Genomic DNA, 22478 nt, shown 5'->3' with positions numbered 1-22478 from the left:
ATAATCACATTATATCACGGTGTGTGTACAGATGTGTTTTCAAGGCATTTCAGAACCCATAGCACGTACAAAGGCATGGAAAACTGAAGTCACGAGACATATTCAGGGACGCGGAGTCTGTGTCACCGGAGCAGAGGGCACACAGCTGGCCAGGGGGTGGCATGCGGCAGGAGAGGTGTCAAGAACTAGATGGAGCTCTGATCATAGTAGATGTTGGGTGCCCTAAGGAATTGATTGTTTTCCTAACAATCAAAGGAAATGGAAAAGGGAAAATTTGAAAATTCGCAAGAGCTCCTGAGAAGGTAGAGTTACGGATAGCGAAGACTTTGGTCAAATATAATTGTTAACCCAATCATCTTTCTGGAATCACACTTCAGTTGGAAGTTAATCTTTCTGGTGTTTGATTTCTTCAGTTCTGGTAATTTTTGTGTACCATAAGATGGGTTGGCTTCCCTGATAGCTCAATTGGTAAAGAATCCGCCTGCAGTGCAGGAGACCCCAGTTTGATTCCTGGGTCAGGAAGATCTGCTGGAGAAGGGATAGGTTACCCACCCCAGTATTCTTGGGCTTCCCTTGTGGCTCAGATGGTAAAGAATCCTCCTGCGATGCAGGAGACCTGGGTTCAATCCCTGGATTGGGACGATCCTCTGGAGAAGGGATAGGCTACCCACTCCAGTATTCTGGCCTGGAGAATCCCACGGACTGTATAGTCCATGGGGTCGCAAAGAGTTGAACACAACTGAGCAACTTTCACTTTCACTCACTTAAGATGAGTTGCTGCTGCTACTGCTGCTGCTACATCGCTTCAATCGTGTCCGACTCTGTGCGACCCCATAGATGGAAGCCAACCAGGCTCCCCCATCCCTGGGCTTCTCCAGGCAAGAACAGTGGAGTGGGTTGCCATTGTGATTAAAAATGACCTGTTTTCCTTAATTCTGGAGAAAAAGAAAGAGCCTCCTCATTGAAGTACTGAATTAAGCCAGACTTGGAGCTTAATTGATTGACCCTACTCAGATTCATTGGAAAAGACTCTGATGCTGGGAAAGATTGAAGGCGGGAGGAGAAGGGGACGACAGAGGATGAGATGGTTGGAGGGCATCACCGACTCGATGGACATGAGTTTTGAGTAAACTCTGGGAGTTGGTGATGGACAGGGAGGCCTGGCGTGCTACAGTCCATGGGGTCACAAAGAGTCGGACACGACTGAGCAACTGAGCAGCAACAATAACTGGCATTTTAGCTGAGCCAATGTTTTTGTGTAGCCCAGTTTAGTCCTGGGAGGTGTGACTCCTCCGAGGCCACGTAGCTAGGTGGTGACGTGTCTAGGAAAAAGGCAGGCACTTTGCTGGAGTGAACCGCTTTCCTTCCCACCTGCTCCAAGACGCATCTCTCAGCACGCCCCATCGCCGTCTCCCCTCGCCCTCGTACTGCGTCTCCCCTCGGCAATGTGCTGTTTTTCTTTCGTTCATTGTCTGGCTCCCCTCACATCAGTGTTCTGGGGGCAGGGGCCCCTGTCCGCCTTGCTCAGTCGCATCTCCCCAGCTCCCAGAACGGGACTGGGCACACAGTAGGTGCTTCTGCTTGTTGAACAGAAGAGTAGACGCTGCTGGCTCCTCTCAGCGGGGTTCACCGCCGTCAGCAGGGGTCACCTGCGTGCGGGGGAAGGTGGCCCCAGGCCCTTCCCTCTCGGTGGGGCAGAGACTGAGCCCAGGGTGCCAGCTGGCCTGCCCCCAGCAGCCTGTACCCTTCATTAGATCCCTGGGTCAGGCTGCAGGGTTTCAACAGGAGGGAGGTGGCTCCCCAGCCGAGCCCACAAACCCTGGGTCCCTGCTGATCCGGAAGTTACCAGTGAGGAGCCCAGAGGTGACCCAGAGGCCTCCGAAGGCCCTGGTCTTCCTGTGGCCTCTGTCCCCAGCCCTCGCCCAGCACCCATATGGGGCAGAGTCCAGAGGAGTGAGCGGGAGGAGGGTCTGTTATTCAAATGCCAAGCATTCACTGAGTGCCTACTCTATGCCAGCCACAGTTCTAGGCTTGGGGGGTGCAGCAGGGAATAAAGAGCTTCCCTGCCCTCAGGAAGCTTATGCTCTGGTGGGGAGAGCAGAAGAAAACAGTAAATAACCGTATGATGTATGTCAACCAAAGCATGAGATGAAGGAAACAGGATAAGCGGATGCGGAGGGAGAAAAAGGGCTTGTTTTCTTGAGACTCGTCCACAGGAGGAGACGTCAGGCAGGCAGGAAGATCGGAGAGCGGGCTGCCGCGGTGGTCTTGCTGAGAATCGATGCTGGCCTGGGCAGAGCAGTGATAGACATGGTGGTGGTCAGGTCCTGGTTGCCTGAGGAAGGTGCAGGCCGCAAGCTGGCATGCGAGGAGCCAGGTGGTGGGATACAGGGGAAAGTCAAGGAGGACTCTGAGCTTGGGGCCTGAGAAGCTGGAAGGATGGAGAGGGGACCCCGAGTGGAGAAACAGGTTTCGGAGGAAGGTCAGGGGGTCAGCTTTGGCCATGATGCCTGTTACACACCCAGGGAATGTCAGGTAGAAAGACAGGTCTGAGGCTGAACTAGAGAGAGAGACGTGGGAGCTCCTGGTGGACAGAAGATGGGCCCCAGGCGGCACCCACATCCCGATCCCAGACTCTGAGTGTGCCGCGGTACGCGACGAGGAGGAAGCACAGTCGTGCCTGGAATAGGCTAACCAGCAATAAGATGATTCTGGAAGATCCAGGTGAACCCAGGGTAATCGCAAGCGTTGTTTAATGGGGAAGCTGGAGGTGGGAGAGTCGGAATCAGGGAAATAGCAGTGGAGAAAGACTCGGGCCAACAGGACTCGCTCTGAAGGTGGAGGAAGTGGGCCGTGGACCAAGAGACACCGGTAGCTTCCAGAACCTGAGACAGGCACAGCATGGACTCTCCCAGAGAGCCGCAGAAAGGGAGGCGGCCTCCCGCCACCTCGCTCACAGCCCCGGGAGACGCACTCCGGCCTTCTGACCTCCAGAGCTGTGACGCGATAAACGCGTGCTGCTGTAAACCACACACAAAACCATTTACCTGTCTTCCATTATTCTCCAGGTTCTTTTTTCTATGCAGCCACCATCCTTGTCCAAAATGGTCTATCATTGTGAACAACTGGAATGCAAAGATGTTAACAATGAAATGGATCTCACAAAAATAGGTTTTCTTATTACAAAAGCAACACATGCTTCTTACAGAAATTATAGACCAAAAAAACGCACACCATCCCACCCGTTCCTTAGAAATCACTGTTGACACCCCTGGGGATCCGCTTCTCAGAGCCTGTTCTGTGTCTGTGCCTTCTTCCCACTGAACTAGGGCCACGTGCGTGCCTTCTTCCCACCGAGACAGGGCCACGTGCGTGCCTTCTTCCCCACTGAGACAGGGCCACGTGCGTGCCTTCTCCCCACCGAGACAGGGCCACGTGCGTGCCTTCTTCCCACCGAGACAGGGCCACGTGTGTGCCTTCTTCCCACCGAGACAGGGCCACGTGTGTGCCTTCTTCCCACCGAGACAGGGCCACATGCGTGCCTTCTTCCCCACTGAGACAGGGCCACGTGCGTGCCTTCTTCCCACCGAGACAGGGCCACGTGCGTGCCTTCTTCCCCCTGCAATAGGGCGCACGCCTTCTTCCCACTGAAACAGGGCCACGCCACGTGTGCTTTGGAAACCAGTGTGATCTGTGTAAGCCATCTGCCAAGCGTCACACTTTGCACTGTTCCAACTTCACTCCTGTGGTTTCACGTTTGGTCTGTCCCGAGTAACCCCCTGTGGATAACGCCCATGCTGAACGGTGAGGAAGAACCAGGTCTGCCCGGGAGAGATGGCGGCTGGAGGGATGGTGCCCCAGGCCAGGGGCCCCCGGGTGGGGCTCTGCGCTCAGTGGCACGTGGAGGGGAGCCTGAGCGGGGTGCTCGAGAGGCTCAGGTCTGTACGCGTCTCCGAGTGGGATCCCTTTTCACACGGGTTGTTTCAGTACGGCCCTGTTTTCACCAGCCTGACTTTGACTCCGTTGGTTTTGGCAAAATGCTGTCAGTCGCTTTTTCCCAGTCTAAATGAACAGGGTCTAGGCCTTGTGGCCCATCAGCCCGCTGCAGGCTCTTGTGCAGTCCCTGGGTCAGGGAGACCCCCTGGAGAAGGAGAAGGTGCCCATTCCATTACTCTTCCCTAGAGAACCGCACGGACAGAGGAGTCTGGCAGGCTACAGTCCACGGGGTCGCAAAGAGCCGGGCACCACTGAGCAATTTTCGCTTTCACTTTTGAAGCAGAGTCAAAGTAAAGGTCGTCAGGATTGAGAAGATTAAGGGACTCGAGGCCTAGAATTGTGGCTGAGACCTCACACTGGGGTCCGTTTGAGTCTTCATCTGATGAGACTGCATCTTTTTGTCTTTCTTTGTTAGTAGTCCAGATGTTTATATCTCAACAGGTCCCTCCCAGTTAGGGCATAAACGCCCCTGTTGGGGAGGATGCTGATACTCGTGTTCTTGGCCTTTTCTAAGCAATAGGAATTGACTAGGGGCCAGACTGGAGACTCAGGCCAGGCTTTCCTGGCGCTGCTGTGCGGGCTGCAGGAAAGAGTGCCAGCAGGTAGCGGTTCCCCTCCTCGCTCGGCGGGGTGGGGCGAGGGCTGCCAGGGGCCGGGCTGGTCAGCCCACCCCTTGGTGCCGCTGCGTGCAGGGGGCCGGCGGCAGTACCGGGCTTCTGCTCCCCACACCTACTGTGTGCTCCCAGCTCTTCAGAAATGGCAGTTGGGTTTTTTGGTCCAGAATTTGCCCCAGCTGTGCGAGCACACGATTATTTTTAGTCCCATATAGTTTCCTTGTGTGCTGTAGCTCCAGGAGCGGCGTGTCCTGGTGTAAGCTCTGCAGCAAAGGGTCCCAGGTTCCAGGACCGCCTCCGGGACTGATGCCTGAAGAATGAGATAGGGTCTTCCAACTTGTCCTCAGGAGCCTCTTCCTGGCATTGGTAGAGGAAGAATTATGTAAAAGCCCTAGATTCGTTTCTTCCCCTTTTAGGTGCTTGTGGTAACATGGAAACTAATGTGGAAAAACTAGGGGATGCACAGCTCACGCCTGTAGACGAAGTGTTAATACTGTCAGCCGCTGACACTTGCTAACGCCAGCTACTGTGAAAAGTCAAAGTGTGTGTCACTCAGCCGTGTCTGACTCTTGTGACCCCATGGACTGTAGCCCGCCCCCAGCCTCCTCCGTCCACGGGACTCTCCAGGCAAGAACACGAGTGTGTAGACTTCCCCTCTCCAGCGCATCTTCCCGACCCAGGGATCGAACCCACATCTCTTGCATCTCCTGCATTGGCAGGCAGCTTCTTTACCTCTAGCGCCACCTGCCAGCTAAGTACTTGGTGTAGGTGATTTTTAAAGAATATTTATGCGGTTATTGTCCTGTGGCCGCGCTGGGTCTGCGTTACTGCGCAGGCTGGCTCTGGTGGTGGCGAGCAGGCTCCTCTCCGGTCTCGGCGTGCAGCCCTCTCCGTGCAGCAGCTCCTCTTGTGGCCCCGGGCCCTACAGCTCAGTAGTTAGGGCCCAGCCTGGGCTGCTCCGCAGCATGTGAAATCTTCCTGGACCAGGGACTGAACGCGTGTCCCTTGGAGTGGCAGGCAGGTTCCGAACCCCTGCACACCAGGGAGGTCCTGTGTGGATGATTCTTTATGGTCTTGTAAAATTCCAGGAGCTGGGCGCATTTTCTCCGTTTTGTAGATGACGGCTCTGATGATTAGAGAAGTCCCTGCCCCCGGTCAGTCGGCCTGCGGGTGATGGAGCCCACGTTCAGAGCCAGGCCTCAGTCGGCCTGTGGGTGACGGATCCCGCATTCAGAGCCAGGCCTGTGCCTCCAGAACTCAGATCCTTGCTCCGCCGTGGCTGGGGAGCCAAGCCCAGCCTCTGCTGGACTCCAGCAGGTTCCTGTTTGTGGAGGAGGAGGACTGGCCCCCTCACCATCCCAGAGATGTGCTCTTGGGCTGGGGTGCGGACAGTGCCCACCCCAGAGTGCAGACTCCGCCTTTGAGCGCCCACACGGTGCTGCCTTCTCACCAAGCACCCTCCGTGCCAGGGAAGCACCCGAAGTCTCCCCACAGTCCCCCTGGGGGCTAAACCTCTGGGCTCCACTTGAAGAATGCTGCGGAATGGCAGGAAAGGCATTTCATTCTCTCACCGACTCTTGGAAATAGTAAAGGTTCATTTCATACTGACGCAGGAGTATGGTGGAGCTTGGCTGTTGAAAACCTTAGTTCAAGGATTTCTCAGTAAAGTGATACAAGAGGTATGCAAGGAGGGGCTTCCCTGCTGGGCTAGTGGTGAAGATTCTGCCTGCCACTGCAGGGGACATGGGTTCGACCCCTGGTCGGGGAAGATCCCACAGGCCACAGGGCAGCTAAATCCGTGCAGCCCAACTACCGAGCCCATGCACCCTAGGACCCAGGCTCCACGGCAAGAGAAGACACCACAGGGAGAAGCCTGAACACCGCAACCAGAGAGCGGCCCCGCCTCCTGCAGCCAGAGAAGCCCTCGCACAGCAGGGAGGCCCAGTGCAGCCAGGAGCAGGAAACCTTCAAACACTCAGGCCGCAAGATGCACAATGTTTTCTTAAAAAAAGAGGCATGCAAGGAGAAGAGAGCGTTTCTGGTGTAATGATAAAAACAAGTTACTCAACAGGAAGGACTGCCTTGAAAATCATCCTCTGCTGCTGCTGCTAACTCTCGTCAGTCGTGTCCGACTCTGTGCAACCCCACAGAAGGCAGCCTACCAGGCTCCCCCGTCCCCGGGATTCTCCAGGCAAGAACACTGGAGTGGGTTGCCATTTCCTTCTCCAGTGCATGAAAGTGAAAAGTGAAAGTGAAGTTACTCAGTCGTGTCCGACTCTTAGCGACCCCATGGACTGCAGCCCACCAGGCTCCTCCGTCCATGGGATTTTCCAGGCAAGAGTGCTGGAGTGGGGTGCCATCGCCTTCTCCAGAAAATCATCCTCATTTGCTTCTAAATTAATTTGCTATTTGCTAAAAGCTATTTTCAGGCAATGATACCTTGTCCTGTGCAGGCGTAACTTCAACTTTCATATTTAAAAGATGTGCTTACCGAGGTCGCATACTTGGATGAGCTTCTGATACGTGTTCAGAAGGTGCTGATGGGAGAGAAATGGATGAGCACGTCTTTAAAACTGCAATATGCTGGTCCTTTCTCTCGGCTTGTATTCACTGACCGGACAAAGGTTCTTATTTGACCCCTGTCTTCAAGAGCACAAAAAGAGTTCACTTTACCTTGCAAGAAGTTAAACAACAGAAGAGTTTTTGTTTTACTTTCAAACTTAGGTGCATTCCTAAATGCCAGTTTGTATTAAATTCTCCCCCTCTGGCACTGCCTCGCTCAACAGGCACATAGTGCGAAACACACAGCTGGTCAGTGCGCCCGAGAGTGGCCCAGAGAACATGCAAGGAGGACTTGCTTTACTCTTCATCGCGGGGCCTGAGGCCAGAGGGCTGATGACCACACTTGAGTCTCAGGTGTTCAGTCACTCAGTCCCGTCCGACTCTCTGCGACCCCATGGACTGCAGCACGCCAAGCCGCCCTGTCCATCACCAACTCCAGGAGTTTACCCAAACCCATGTCCATTGAGTTGCTGATGCCATCCAACCATCTCATCCTCTGTTGTCCCCTTCTCGTCCTGCCCTCAGTCTTTCCCAGCATCAGAGTCTTTTCCAAAGAGTTGGCTTTCCGCATCAGGTGGCCAAAGTATTGGAGGTTCAGCTTCAGCATCAGTCCTTCTAATGAATATTCAGGCTTGGTTTCCTTTAGGATTGACTGGTTTGATCTCCTTGTTGTCCAAGGGACTCTCAAGAGTCTTCTCCAACACCACAGTTCAAAAGCATCAGTTCTTTAGTGCTCAGCCTTCTCTATGGGTCTCAGAAATTATATAAGAAATGAAACCAGGAAATCGAGATCCAACTAAAACTTTATTAAGATCCAGGTGTCAATGCCCAGTACTTGGCAGCGAGGAACCCACTAGAAGCCCAAGAGTGATGAGCAGAGAAGTCGGGTAGACCCTGATCGGGAACGCCAGTGCTTGGCAGCGTGTCACCAGCACCAAAGCTGGCCTGTGTTCCTGTGTTCTCTTTCCGCGTGTTCATTCATCTGACCCAGAGATTCCGTCCATGCGATCCCAGCCCCAAGGGACCTGCGAGGTCAGAGCCATCTTTATGATGCTAGGGCACTGTTTGCCTCATCTCACTCTGCTGACATTTGCATTGATGATGCAAACTCTGTGATAGGTAACACTGCTGAATTGTTTCATCTGTTCTCAGCATAAATCAAGGCAGTAGCAGCAAACTGTACTGGTAGTCATTGTATTCTTCATCACTTTGCCCTCACAGTTAAAAAAGTAATAATAAAGTCAGTTTCACTTAAGAATATCCTTGATGAAGCAATAAAGCATTGTGTTATTAAATATTAATCCTCAAATCCACATCTTTTTTTTGTTTTTTACCATTCTGAGATGTATCCATATAGCATTTCTATTACATGCCAGGGTGTGGTGGTTGTCTCCAGGAAAAGCACTTGCACAGCTGTTTTTTAAGTTGAGATTGTGACTGGCCACTGTTTTAACAGAACGCCATTTTTATTTGAAAGAATGACTGACGGAAAAACTACGGTTATTAAGACTTGAGTGTGTGGTTGAAATTTCCCTGAAAAATGAGTGAAGGGAGCCTGTCGTTTCAAGGAAAACAACTGTGACAGTATTTGTTGCCAAAGCTAAAATTCAGGCTTTCATGTGAAAATTAGAACTTGGGAAACTTGTGGCCACCACTGTGAAGCTGACAGTCTGTCAATACCAAGTTCAGTGGCGATATTCACAAATGTAGTTCTAAAAATACTGCATAATGAAATGTCTTAGAAGATCCATGTAACTCAGTGAATTAATAGTTTTCAGATAACCAACGTACGATGTTACAGAATCATGGCTGGGCAAGAGAGCCATTGAAAGTACAAGACACACCAAAGCAGAGTATGAAAAGTTAGTTGATATGGTCTCAAGTTATGCGTTGCAGCTAGCCTTTAAGAAATTACTACTTATTGAGTTATAGTGTGATATAAAAATAAGTATCTACTGTTACAGGAAAAGCCTATTAAAATACTCCTCCCTTTTCAACTATAGATCTGTGTGAGGCTGTATCTTTCTTTATATACTACAATCATAATGCCACAAAGAATTTAGAAGCAGAAGTAAGAATCCAGCTACACTATAGTAAGCATTCCTAAGACCCACAAAAATGTAAAGTAATTCTCTTATCACTACTTGTTTTGCTTAGTTTTCATGAAAAATATTTCTGTTAAAAGGTCATGAACTTATTATTTTAAAACATTAATGTTTTAAATGTTCCCAGTTCAATTTCTAGACTATTAATAGATAAAATGCATGTAAACAGAAGCCTTTGGAATTCTCAATTTTTAAGAGTTTAAAGGAATCCTGAAGTCAGAAAGTTTGAGAACAACTGATTCGGTGCGTATAGAATACCTACTGTGTACTGGGCTGGGCTGGTACAGGGCAAGGATGCTTGCTGGACAGACGTGGGTCCTGCCCACAGAACTGACAGGCACCTACACCTAAACAGATGACTCCAGCAGTGTGCTAAGTGCCACGGCAGGAGAAGCACAAGGTGTGTTTTGTTGGCACCTGACGCTATTTAGGGAAGACTTCCAGGAGGAATGAATGTCTCCGGTGATGCTTGAAGGATGAGTCCGAGTTAGCCAGACAGAGAGCTTGATTGCTTTGAGGGTATGGAAAAGCATGTGTTCAGACAAAAGTCCCTGTGCCAGAGGTCATGACTTCACTGCAGAGTGAAGTGGTGTGTAACACAAGGAGGGAGGGTGACATGCGGGCCTGGACTGGAGATGGCAGCCCCCTTGTGAAGGGCTTTGGGAGTCCAGGTGTGAGGTGCAAGGACCTCCCCCAAGGAGGAAGGGGGCATCCTGGGGTTGGGGAGGTTAAGTCAGGACAGTGACATTAGATTGCACTTTAGACAGATCTCTCTGCTGACAGAATGGAGGTCTTGCCCCCACAGCAGCCAAATCAAGAGGTCATGGAACCTGGGCTAGTGCCTGCGGGGTACTGGAGACATGTGGACAGATTTAAGGGACATTTGTATGGACATGTTTACAGATCTAGGTAAATAGATTCAGTTTCAGTTCAGTTTAGTCGCTCAGTCCCATCCGACTCTTTGCAACCCATGGACTGCAGCACACCAGGCCTCCCAGTTCATCACCAACTCCCAGACTTTACCCAAACCCATGTCCATTGAGTCAGTGATGCCATCCAGCCATCTCATCCTCTGTCGTCCCCTTCTCCTCCTGCCTTCAATCTTTCCCAGCATCAGGGTCTTTTCAAATGAGTCAGTTCTTCACATCAGGTGGCCAAAGTATTGGAGTTTCAGCTTCAACATCAATCCTTCCAATGAACACCCAGGACTGATCTCCTTTAGGATGAACTGGTTGGATCTCCTTGCAGTCCAAGGGACTCTCAAGAGTCTTCTCCAACACCACAGTTCAAAAGCATCAATTCTTTGGTGCTCAGCTTTCTTTACAGTCCAACTCTCACATCCATACATGACCACTGGAAAAACCATAGCCTTGACTAGACAGACCTTTGTTGGCAAAGTTATGTCTCTGCTTTTATTTAAAAGCAATATGCTATCTAGGTTGGTCATAATTTTCCTTCCAAGGAGTAAGCGTCTTTTAATTTCATGGCTGCAATCACCATCTGCAGTGATTTTGGAGCCCAGAAAAATAAAGTCAGTCGCTGTTTCCACTGTTTCCCCATCTATTTGCCATGAAGTGATGGGACTGGGTGCCATGGTCTTAGTTTTCTGAATGTTGAGCTTTAAGCCAACCCTTTCTCTCTCACCTTCATCAAGAGGCTCTTTAGTTCCTCTTCACTTTCTGCCATAAGGGTGGTGTCATCTGCATATCTGAGGTTGTTGACATTTCTTCCTGCAATCTGGATTCCAGCTTGTGCTTCCTCAAGCTGGAAGTTTCTCATGAGGTACTCTGCATTTAAGTTAAATAAGCAAGATGACAATAGACAGCCTTGACGTACTCCTTTTCGTACTTGGAACCAGTCTGTTGTTCCATGTCCAGTTCTAACTGTTGCTTTAAACAGATTGGGTGCAGTTAATGAGGGAAGGGTAGGCATCAAGACTGAATTTAGATCATTTGTGTCATTTTTTTTTAGATTCCACATATACGTGATGGACCAATGAACTTACACACAGAACAGAAACAGGCTCACAGACGCAGAAACAAGCGTGGCTGCACCGGGAGAGGGAGGGGATGACGTAGGGGCTTGGGATTCACAGATGCACGGACGCACTATATATACTGTATGTATTTTATACTTGATGTAAGATAAATAACGGTAAGGATCCACTGTGTAACACAGAGCACTATATTCAACACCTTGTTATGGCCTATAATGGAAAAGGATCTGAAAAGGACGCGCACGCATATCTGAATCGCTTTGTTGTATGCTTCGAAGTAACACAATATTGTAAATCAACTATACTTCAATTAAAACAATTTTTTTTTTTTTTACTAAGATCCTACATGCCATGCAGCCAGAAAATTTTTTTTAGAGACCAGATTTGGGTTTCAGATTTAGCACCTGGGAGTCATACACGATGAAGTTCACTGAAAGAAGGAAAACAGGGGGCCCAGGTTATTAGAGGAAGAGGGTGAATGCCATCGAGCTGTCCCAAGCTACCCGAGAGGAGACGCCCAGCCCATTCCGGAAGCGGAGGAGGAAGAGCTGGACTAGAGACACACAGCTGACAGTTTTTAGCGCACGAATGGTAACTGAAGACGCTGGGTGAGTGGGCTCTTGCAGAGAGAAGAATTTAAGCAAGAAGGGAAGGCTGTCTTAAGAGAGAATTATGGGAACTTCCAGTATCACCAGTATTCAGGGTTGTGACAATTTAAAACAAGCTAAAAGGTAAGGCAAGGAGATCCCACCAGTCCACCCTAAAGGAAGTTGACCCTGAATATTCACTGGAAGGACTGATGCTGAAGCAGAAGCTCCAATACTCTGGCCACCTGAGGCGAAGAACTGACTCACTGGAAATGACCCTGATGCTGGGAAAGGCTGAAGGCAGGAGGAGAAGCGGATGACAGAGCATGAGATGGTTGGAAGGCATCGCCAAATTAATGGACATGAGTTTGAGCAAACAATGGGAGACAGTGAAGGACAGGGAGGCCTGGTGTGCTGCAGTCCATGGGGTCATAAAGATCGAACACCACTCAGCAACGGAACAGCAACAACAAAGAGTGTGCAAAGAGGGCTGAGGAGAGCGCCCAGAAAGTTAAGAGGATCCAGAGACTGTGCGGTCGTTGAGACCAAGGGGACGGAAGAGGAAGGAGGGCTCAGTGAGGACCAGTGTCGTCAGGAAGTCAGAGAAACGGGACTTCCCTGCTGGTCCTGTGGCTAAGAAATTGCCTTTCAACGCAGGGGACACTGGTTCAGCCCCTGGTCGGGGAGCTGAGACCCCACGTGCTGTGGGACAAGCAAGCCCACAGCCCACAGTGAGAGACCCTGCGTACTGCACCTGCGACCTGAGGCAGCCAGAAATCTAAGTAAACATAAATAAAAAGTCAGAGCAGTGATTGAGAGGGCTGTCTAGACTGCTGCTGCTAAGTCGCTTCGGTCATCTCCAACTCTGTGTGACCCCACAGATGGCAGCCCACCAGGCTCCCCCGTCCCCAGGATTCTCCAGGCAATGTCTAGACTGAGCAGCAAGGAAGTAAGTGTTGAGTCTTTGCCGTATCCAGACAAGCATCAGGGGATGGTTAGGCTCCAGGAGCCAGAAGAGCAAGGAGAGGGGAGGGGGAGACAGGAAGAGGGGTACGGGGCGGGTGGGAGAGAGAATGGGGACTGTTACCTCAGCGGTTCCTGGGGAAGAGCCCATGGGCAGAGAAGGCTGAAGATACAGGAGACAAGGAGACATCAGTGGTGAGGTTCCAGAAGACGGAGGAGAGACACCCGTTCGGGGGACGGCTGGAGGGAGCTGTGTCGCCACCAGAGAACCGAGCTTCAGTTATGGCACAGGGTGGAGTGAGCGTCAGCTGGAGAAGTCGTCACGGTTTGGATGAGGGTTGGAAAGGAATCTCCAGACACAAGAGTGTTTCAGACAGGGGTGAGCTTATTCAGAACAGAGTAGAGGTAACCTGACCCCCGACAGACCGAGAGAGGCGGCCGTTGCAACAGCCGGCCGACTCAGGAGGGTGCCCCCTTCTCACGGCGCATCAGTTCAGTCCAGTTCCGTTCAGTCGCCCAGTTGTGTCCGACTCTTTGGGACCCCATGAATTGCAGCACGCCAGGCCTCCCTGTCCAACCTTTATAGCCTCGAGACAAAGAAGATTCCAGCTGGAAGGGTGGCATCAGGTGATTGGTTAAGGTCAGGGAGCTGGCCAGTTTGGATCAAGGGGGCTCATGGCAACAGTTGCTATGGAGCTCAGTCCGATCTGGAGATGACCTTGGCGTGGGGCTCCGTGTCTGTGGCCTTGATACGAGGCCTCACACCTCTGACCTTGGTATAGGGCTCCACCAAAGTTAAGGTATTCAGTTCAGTCGCTCAGTCATCCGACTCTTCGTGACCCCATGGACTGCAGCACACCAGGCCTCCCTGTCCATCACCAAGTCCTGGAGTTTACCCAAACTCACGTCCATCGAGTCGGTGATGCCATCCAACCATCTCATCCTCTGTGGTTGAAGTTAGGATATAGGATGGTTTAATTAGAAGCAGAAGTTCCATGGCTCCCACTGGAAAGGTTTAGGAGGAGGAGAGCAGTGGAAGTTTGGATCAAAGGAGAAAAAAAAGCCCAGAGCAGTGTGAGGAAGAAGAGAGGGGAGTCTGGAAGGCTTGAGGGGCTCCCCAGAGTGGCCAAGCGTAGCAGTTGCTGGGGAGACAGGCAGGGAACACAGAGACCTAGATCTTATTTTAGACACTGGTAATTTAATCACAGTCATCTTTTCTTTTTACACAATGATGCATTTATATCACAACCTAAAAATTACCCTTAACAATAGTGATTCTTTTTCTTAAAAAAAAAAAAACTAAACAAAACACCCTTTTCTGGCTAATTCGAATTATCCCTGTGTGTTCTGTTGTTTACTTTTATGCTCACCAGGTTAAATCTTCAGCTATGTTCCTGCCATTAAGAGTCCCCTATGTAGAAAAATCTATTCATTATGAACACATTTATTGCTTCATTGAGTTGCCTATTTAAAATGCAGAGAACCACAAATTAAATGTAGTGCTTTTCCATTTTGAAAAAAGTGGATGAATGGGTACCGTTTTCTGAATACATGCTGTTTGTCTTATATCATTAACAGTCCAGATCCATAGGCCAGCAGATGCCAGTCCTGTTTCGTTTTGATGCTTGTTCCTTATTGAAAGGGATGTGCCCTGAGACTTGCACGTGCCATGTTCTGCGTCAGGGGAAATGATAAGACGGATGTAATGGAGAGAGCTGATTTGGGGGGACAGCTAAGCTAAGTGATCAACAGACACTGGTCTCCGAAACCTCTTTCTCTGAAGTTAATTATGCAAAGTATGAGACAGTTTCTTTGTTGAAATTGTAAAATAGGATATTTCAAGTAGCCTCAACATAATATTAAGCCATTAAATACTTCTATTAATATACTCCAAGTCTACAGTTGAGTTCAGTTCAGTCGCTCAGTCATGTCTGTTTGCAACCCCATAGACTGCAGCATGCCAGGCCTCCCTGCCCATCACCAACTTCTGGAGTTTACTCACACTCGTATCCATGGAGTAGGTGATGACATCCAACCAACTCATCCTCTGTCGTCCCCTTCTCCTCCCACCTTCGATCTTTCCCAGCATCAGGGTCTCTTCAAATGAGTCAGTTCTGTGCATTAGGTGGCCAAAGGATTGGAGTTTCAGCTTCAGCATCAGTCCAAGTCTACAGCCCTGTACTAAATATTTATTATATTTAAGACCTTGGTGTTTGTTCCTGATACTTTCTTTAATGTCCTTGTTGTTCAGTCGATAAGTCATGTCTGACTCTTTGCAGCCCCATGGACTGCAGCACGCCAGGCTTCCCTGTCCTTCACCATCTCCCGGAGCTTGCTCAAACTCCTGTCCATTGAGTTTGTGATGCCATCCAACCATCTCTCCCTCTGTCGTCTCCTTCTCCTCCTGCCTTCAATCTTTCCCAGCATCAGGGTCTTTAACAGTGAGTCGGCTCTTCCCATCAGGTGGCCAGTGTATTCAGCATCAGTCCTTCCAGTGAATATTCACGGTTGATTTCCTGTGTGGAGAAGACTCTTGAGAGTCCCATGGACTGCAAGGAGATCGAATCAGTCAGTCCTAAAGGACAGCAACCCTGAGTATTCCCTAATAACATATCCTAATTTCTCTAGATTTCTGGTATTGGTGAATGAGAATGTCCCTATGTTGAATATGTAAAAGTAAGGCCTACACTGCAGGATGAGGGCACTGGCAGGTATGAAGTGTGCAGTTAATGCTTAGTGGTTCTGATCTGGAGGTCAGAGTTTTTGTTTTTGAGCATTCATTCTTTAAAAAAAAAAAAAAAAGATCATTCATTACTTTTAAAAAGTATTTATTTACTCACTTACTCTGTCTGCACCAGTCTTAGTTCTGGCGCTCAGGGTCTTCGATCTTGCCTGCAGCATGTGGGGTCTAGTTCCCTGACAGGGGTGGAGCCCAGGCCCCTGCACTGGGAGCTTGGAGTCTTAGCCGTTGGACCACCAGGAATTCCTCAGAGTTTGTTTGTTTGTTTTTAATTTCTTCCCATTGTAACCACAAGAGGCCATCTGAACCATTTCTTAAGAGGTAGAAATGGCTTCTCCGGTCAGTATCCAGGCTGGGACAGACTAACAGAGAGAGCTCAGTCTTCCACGACACCTACTTCCGTCGCGCTCCCAGCCACCCCATCTCTGTTCCAGACAGAAGCCCGTCTGCTCTCTCTGGTCGCCTCAGGCTGATTCTACTGATACTCGGGTCTTGACTTGTTCTGACTCGGCCTCCACTCTTCCCTCACTGAGCATTCCCCGTGACGCCCCTGGAGCCCGTTTTGCATCTGTACGAGCTCTCCTGCGCCTTGACTGCGGGGTGCAGGGTCGCACCTGCCTTCTCACTTTCACTGACATTCGGTCCTTCCCCAAGCACTTTGTTCAGTTCCTCTTTTGAAGGAAAAGAAAGTGAAAGTGTTAGTCGCTCAGTCGTGTCTGACTCTTTGTGACACCATGGACTGTAGCCCACCAGGCTCCTCTGCCCGTGCAATTCTCCAGGGAAGAATACTGGAGCAGGTTGCCATTTCCTCCTCCAGGGGGGTCTTCCCACACCAGGGATCGAACCAGGGTCTCCTGCACTGTGGGCAGATTCGTTACCGTCTGAGCCACCAGGGAAGCATGGTGACGGGGCGCTGCTGCTTTTTTTTTGGCTGCCCCACTCAGCGTGCAGATCTTAGATCCCAGACCAGGAATTGAACTCATGCCCCCTGCAGTGCAAGCTTGGAGTCCTGACACTGGACCAGCCTGGAAGTCCCGGGAATCCTCCAGAAGGGCAGTGCCGCCTGGAGACCAACAGGCCCCGCCCTGTGGCAGCCCCTCCCTGTTTGTTCGTCCTCCAATCGGATTTATTTGCTGTCCGTGTCCAAGACACTGTCATCCGTCCAGCCCCAGGTCACCTGCCTCACACACAGCCTCTTCCCAAACCCAGAGCCATGGCATCATCCTGGGTGCCGCTCAGGACGCCAGATTCCAGCGTCTTTACTCCCTCAGCTCCGGCGACCTTCATCTCCACTACTTTACCAACGGCTCTCGTAGCAGGGCCTTCGTTTAGTCCTAGTGATATCTGGACCATTACCAGGAGGTAGACTGTCTCTAAAACCTCACATTCAAAGAGCTCTTTTCCATGAGTCAGGACCGCTGATACAAGCTTGCCCGGTCGGGGTCGAAGTGAGCATCTCTGTTGTGTTTCTAGCTTTTTATGGAAAGGTTTCTGGGCTTCCCTTGTGGCTCAGCTGGTAAAGAATCCGCCCGAAATGCGGGAGACCTGGGTTCAATCCCTGGGTTGGGAAGATCCCCTGGAGAAGGGAACAGCTACCCACCCTAGAGTTCTGGCCTGGAGAATTCCACAGACTGTATAGTCCATGGGGTGGCAAAGAGTCGGACACGACTGAGCGACTTGACTTTCACTTTCTTTGGTGGAAGGAGAAAATCCTTATATTCCACATCTGCTGAGTTTTTTCGCTTGTAAATGGGCGTTGCCCTTCTTTGAACGTTTTTCCCTATTCGTGTAAATCGCTCACATGGTCTTACTCCCTTAATTGGAGATTTTCAGCATTACATTTTTCCTGCTCCATTTCTCCCCTCCTTTTGAAACCTCTTTTACTGTCAGAGCTTTCCCTTACATCTTTTCCTTAACTTTTTCTCCTTATGTCCATCTCCTTAATTTTTGTTTGTTTTTCCCCCTACTTTTTTTTTTTTTTTAATCTCTCTCTACTGCATCCTGGAAGACTTTCTTAGTTTTGTCTTCCAGTTCATTTAACCTCTCTTAAGCTGTATTGAACTTGCTAGTCATATTTTTTCACTCCAAGATTTTCAGTTGGTTTATTTTCATTTCTACCTCTCCTTTTCATAACCTTCTGGTTTCACAGCCTTGTTTGATAGCTATTGATCTGGTAGCTCAGATGGTAAAGAATCCGCCTGCAATACAGGAGACCCAAAATAGATCCCTGGGTCAGGAAGATCCCCTGGAGGAGGGGATGGCGACCCACCTCAGTATTCTTGCCTGGAGAATCCCATGGACAGAGGAGCCTGGCAGGCTACAGTCCATGGGGTCACAAGAGAATCGGACACAACTGAGTGACTAACACTTTCACTCTACTTTTCAATCCCTCTATTGTGATGACTTTGAGGATTTTTAAAGCCTTTTTCAGAATATAATTATACCTGTTGCCTCAGATGTGAATTGTCTCAGTTGTTAGACTGCATTTCATCATGCTGCACGTCCTTACATATTTTGTAATTTTCTTTTCTTGAGAGCTTTGGATCTGTGCTACAAGGGTTTTCTCTGAAGGGTGGTCTTGAGATTTTCTCAATCCCAGCCCCAGGAGTTCCTTAGCTCTGCAGCGTCATAAATTAAGCATAGTTTGGGAGTCCTACTGCAGGAAGTAAGCATGTGCCCACGTGTAATGCAGACTCAGGCGCTAGTCATGTGGAGCATCTTATCCTCATTTCTGGTCTCAGGTGACTTGGGGTCTTGACCCTAACTGCAAAAATGGAACTGCGCTCGCCTCCCTTCCCCTGATACCTGTGGGCACCTCCCGTCCCTTGCAGACACAGAAACCTCAGCCCCTCCAGCCTTGCTGGCACCTGCCCCCAGTGCATCCTGACAAGAGCCACAGTCTTGGTCACCACTCAGCACTGTGGGGCTGACGACACTTTCCTGTTCAGAGACTTTCTTGTCTTATTTTTGAAAATGGTTTCAATCATTAAAGGCCCCAGTGAAAAAATAGAGTACCATTCAGATACTAAAACTCGAAATTTTAATGAAGTAACTGTTTACAGAAGTATAGGCAGAAATAAGGACTCTGCTGACAGAGGTCTGTATAGTCAAGGCTGTGGTCTTCCCAGTGGTCACATATGGAGAGCTGGACCATAAAGAAGGCCGAGCACCAAAGAATTGATGCCTTTGAACTGTGGTGCTGGAGAAGACTCCTGAAAGCCCCTTGGAAAGCAAGATCAAACCAGTCAATCTTAAGGGAGATCAGCCCTGAATATTCACTGGAAGTACTGATGCTGAAGCTGAAGCTCCAGCATTTTGGTCATCTGATGTGAACAGACGACTCATTGGAAAAATCCTTGATGCTGGGAAAGATCGAGGGCAGAAGGAGAAGAGGGTGTCAGAGGATGAGATGTCTGGACGGCATCACCGATGCAATGAACATGAACTTCGGTAAACTCCGAGAGACGGTGAGGGACAGGGAAGCCTGGTGTGCTGCAGTCCAGAGGGTTGAAAAGAGTTGGACACGACTGGGCCACTGAACAACAACAAAAATGAATCCATCAAGGTCATTTGGGGTACCAGAGACCAGGAAGCTGTCACTGCTCCTACTCTGAGGGGACAAAGGCGGGAATGGTATTATTGGCGGGCGGAGTCCCCTGGAGCTGTGGAAGGTGCGGAGTTTGGAGGGAAGTAGCCGTTATCAGGAGAAGACCTGGGGCGTCGAGGAGAGAAATGCCCCATCCTCTGCGTCCTCCTGTCTCTTGTGGGGAACTTCTGTTGGCCACGCCCCCTGGGAGGCACCAGGTGGGGTTGAGGTGGTGTGGTCCTGAGGGGCACAGAGCAAGGGGGGGTGGGCTGGGGGCACGTGCAGTAGAGAACGAATAGTGCAGACCTATTGATTTTTAAAGCATTTATCCGTTATTTCTCTATGTGGCGGAGGACGGACCTTTCGGCAGTGCTGCCGTGTGGACTCAAGACCCCCAGTCCCTTCTCCAGCCCTTCCCAGCTGGCCCTGTTTCTCAGGCGCACCCCCAACACGTGCAGAGCCCAGGGGCAGGTGCAGACAGAGGCCCACGTGCTGTCTGTAGACACCGAAGTTCCTGATCAAGGCAGACTGTTCATCAGGGAGGCTTTATCCTCCTACCTTGACAGATACGCTTTGTCTTAAAGGTTCTATCTTCTTTGTTTTTGTTTCTGGATGGGCTGGGTCTCTGTTCCTGCACGCAGGCCACTCTGCAGTTAGTGGGAGGCGCTGGGCTGCTCACTGCGGTGACTCCCCTGTCGCAGAGCACGGGCGCGTGGCCTTCAGGAGTGGCGCACAGCTTGGAGGCTCCACAGCACGCAGAAGCTTCTCGGACCAGAGATCAAATCCACGTCCTCGGCGTCGGCAGGTGGTCCCAGGCCACCAGAGAAGGCCAGGCCAGTGTGCTCTAAGAGTGACCCAGAAAGGCGGAGGACCGCGCGGGCTCCCGGGCCGTGGCGGGGGGAGCAGGGCCCTGATCCTGAGAAGCAGCCTCGCGTGCACAGCCAGCCCTTGGTGAGCCCCCAGGAGGAGGACGGCCCAGGCAGAGAGAGTGCTTAGGGCCGCTTCGGTGGGCAGCCCTCGGACCCCAGGCACCTGCGAGGGGGTCTGACAGGTGGAGGACGGAGGCCTGGCCCCACCTTGTTGGCCCCAGCAGCTGCTTTCAGGGACAAGGGTCAGAGCCGGGCCCTCGAGGATTCGGCGCCCAGGGCGGGTGCCCTCCAGCCGGGTCTGGTGCTGGGCCCGTGCCCCTGACGTCATCTTCACCGAGGCCTCGGTCCTTCCGCTGGGTCCTTCCCGGACTGCCCGTCTCCCCGCCCCGGTCTGCTCTGGATCCTCTGGTCCAATCCTCAGCCAGACCCACTGCTTGGCGCCCTTGTCTTCTCATCTCTCCAGTCTGGCAGTGGAGGTCTCCATCTCCCTGCCTCGTGCTCAGCTTGCTGACGGCCTGCCGGGTGAGCCGTGCAAGCATTGTAGCACCCCAGCCTGACCTCGGACCCCAGCTTCCTCCTGGTTCCCCTGGAAGCGCTTTCAAGCCTCCACCACTCTTCTCAGACTGCTGCCCTACCTCTTCTCGGTCACTCTCAGCGAACGGCCTTGCTTCCCGTTTCTTAAGAAAATAGAAATCACCAAAGCAACATCTTACTTCCCTCTGCAGTTTTACTCTCGAGATGACGACGGCTGTGAGGATGAGGATGGAGGGTAATACCTAACTTTTCCCACCGTAACTCGGATCTGCCGCCAGGTCCCCCTCCTCCTGTCTCCGAGGGAAGGGGGCTGCCTCCCCCGCCCCCGCCCCCGCGGCCGCAGGAGATCCATCCACCTCGATTTCGGATTCTTTTCCTTTCCGCTCCTCGTGGACCTAAGAGCGTCAGGGACCTCCTTTGTCTAAGGCTCTGCATTTAAGCTGCAGTCGCTCCTCTGCCTCCCATTTCCAAATCCCCTCTAACCCACTGTGGTCTTATTTCCGCCCCAGTAACTCCGCTGAAGCCACGCGGACCAGGGTAAGCGTCCCCTCTGTTGGCTCAGCGAATTGGGTACATGAGTCCTTCCGCGCAGCATCTGACACGAGTGAGCACGCTTCTGAACATGCTCTTTGCCCTTGACGACCGTGCTTCTACTTTTCTGGCCAACTGTCTGAGTCTCCTTCCCTTCCGAGTTGTCTTCCTCAGAGTTCTGCCCTCGCTGCTTCTCTTCTCGCTCATTAAACTCAGCACTGGCTGGAGGAAGGTGCTCAATCAATATCAAATTATGTATGCAAATCAAGGGGCTTCCCCAGTGGCTCAGCGAGTGAAGAATCTGCCTGCAATGTCGGAGACGTGAGTTCAGTCCCTGGGTTGGGAAGATCCCCTGGAGGAGGGCGTGGCAACCCACTCCACGATTCTCGCCTAGAGAATCCCACGGACAGAGGAGCCTGGCGGGCTGCAGTCCATAAGGTTGCAGAGTCAGACACAGCGGAAGCGACTGAGCACACAAGCATGCGTGCAAATCAAGCAGTGGCTTCAGATTCAAGTGCTCAAGGGTATAAGCAAGAAGGAGCAAACTTTTTTGGGAGGGATACACATTTCCAATGATAAATGATGTATTACTTACTGCAGCTGGAGTCCACTGAGGGGAAAAAGCCATAACAGCTTATTTCAGACCTAATACAGCTATATGTTAGCAACAGAAATGACGTGGCTATCTTACTAGAAATGCAACAAAGAGATGGCTTAGCAGCTGTCTCCCGCACTGTCTTTTCATTTTGCTCTGTAGCTCTTGGCAGAAAATCTAGAAGAGAAAAATAAAATAAAATAATTAAGCCACACTGTTTTCCTAGACTAAATGATTTCTGCTCTTCTGAATAACAGATCTTAAAAGGTGATGTATGTTCTATGATTGTTAGGAATAGAACATTTTCAAAATTGTTCTTCTTCCCCCTAGAGACACGTGATTAAACTTCATGATCGTTTTCTCCTCCAGGACTCATTGTAAAGTCTCCATGTTCCAAACTCAAAACTCGAGGGCCAGACATCAGCCTCAGGGTCATAATTAGATCTTGAAACCACCCACTTTGAAAACAAGAATTCCACAGAGAACTATTTAGGGCTCTGTCTTCATTGAGATAAAGAGACGCCACATGTTGAGCATTTATTTATTCACTCATCATTCAGCCCCAAATGATTATGTTAACAGCCTCAAAAAGTCATCTTAGAATGGATATTATTTAGTGTATGGAAAGATGACGGAAAGATGCTTGGTAAAAGAGATGCTGAGTTTACTTCTGACTGTATTTGGCCTCTGCCTGCCAAGGTTTCTTTTCCCCACCTTCAGAATGAGCTCGCCAGCAGGACCCGCTTGGCACCGTCCTCTGTGTTATGATCCCGTCCGTCCTCGGTGCCGTCGTTTTGCAC

At 50.6% G+C, this 22478-nt stretch overlaps 1 protein-coding gene across 3 annotated transcripts in view; it reads left to right on the top strand.

Annotated features, from left to right (window-relative positions):
- Positions 1 to 22478, top strand: part of EFCAB11 (EF-hand calcium binding domain 11) — a 169198-nt gene that overhangs the window by 105505 nt on the left and 41215 nt on the right. Inside the window, exon 6 of one of the 3 annotated variants that reach the window (XM_010809684.4) lies at positions 11249 to 12672. The exons of the other annotated variants lie outside the window; for them this stretch is intronic. Within the exon in view, the coding sequence (XP_010807986.3) occupies positions 11249 to 11276 (28 nt within the window). The 3' untranslated portion in view covers positions 11277 to 12672. Of the gene's footprint in view, positions 1 to 11248; positions 12673 to 22478 lie in introns of those variants that run through there. 3 annotated transcript variants of the gene reach the window in all.

This window comes from Bos taurus, chromosome 10, assembly GCF_002263795.3.
Source record: "Bos taurus isolate L1 Dominette 01449 registration number 42190680 breed Hereford chromosome 10, ARS-UCD2.0, whole genome shotgun sequence".
NCBI classification, from domain to species: domain Eukaryota; kingdom Metazoa; phylum Chordata; class Mammalia; order Artiodactyla; family Bovidae; genus Bos; species Bos taurus.
The sequence above is the reverse complement of the archived record's forward strand: the minus strand, read 5'-3'. Positions and strand labels throughout refer to the sequence as shown.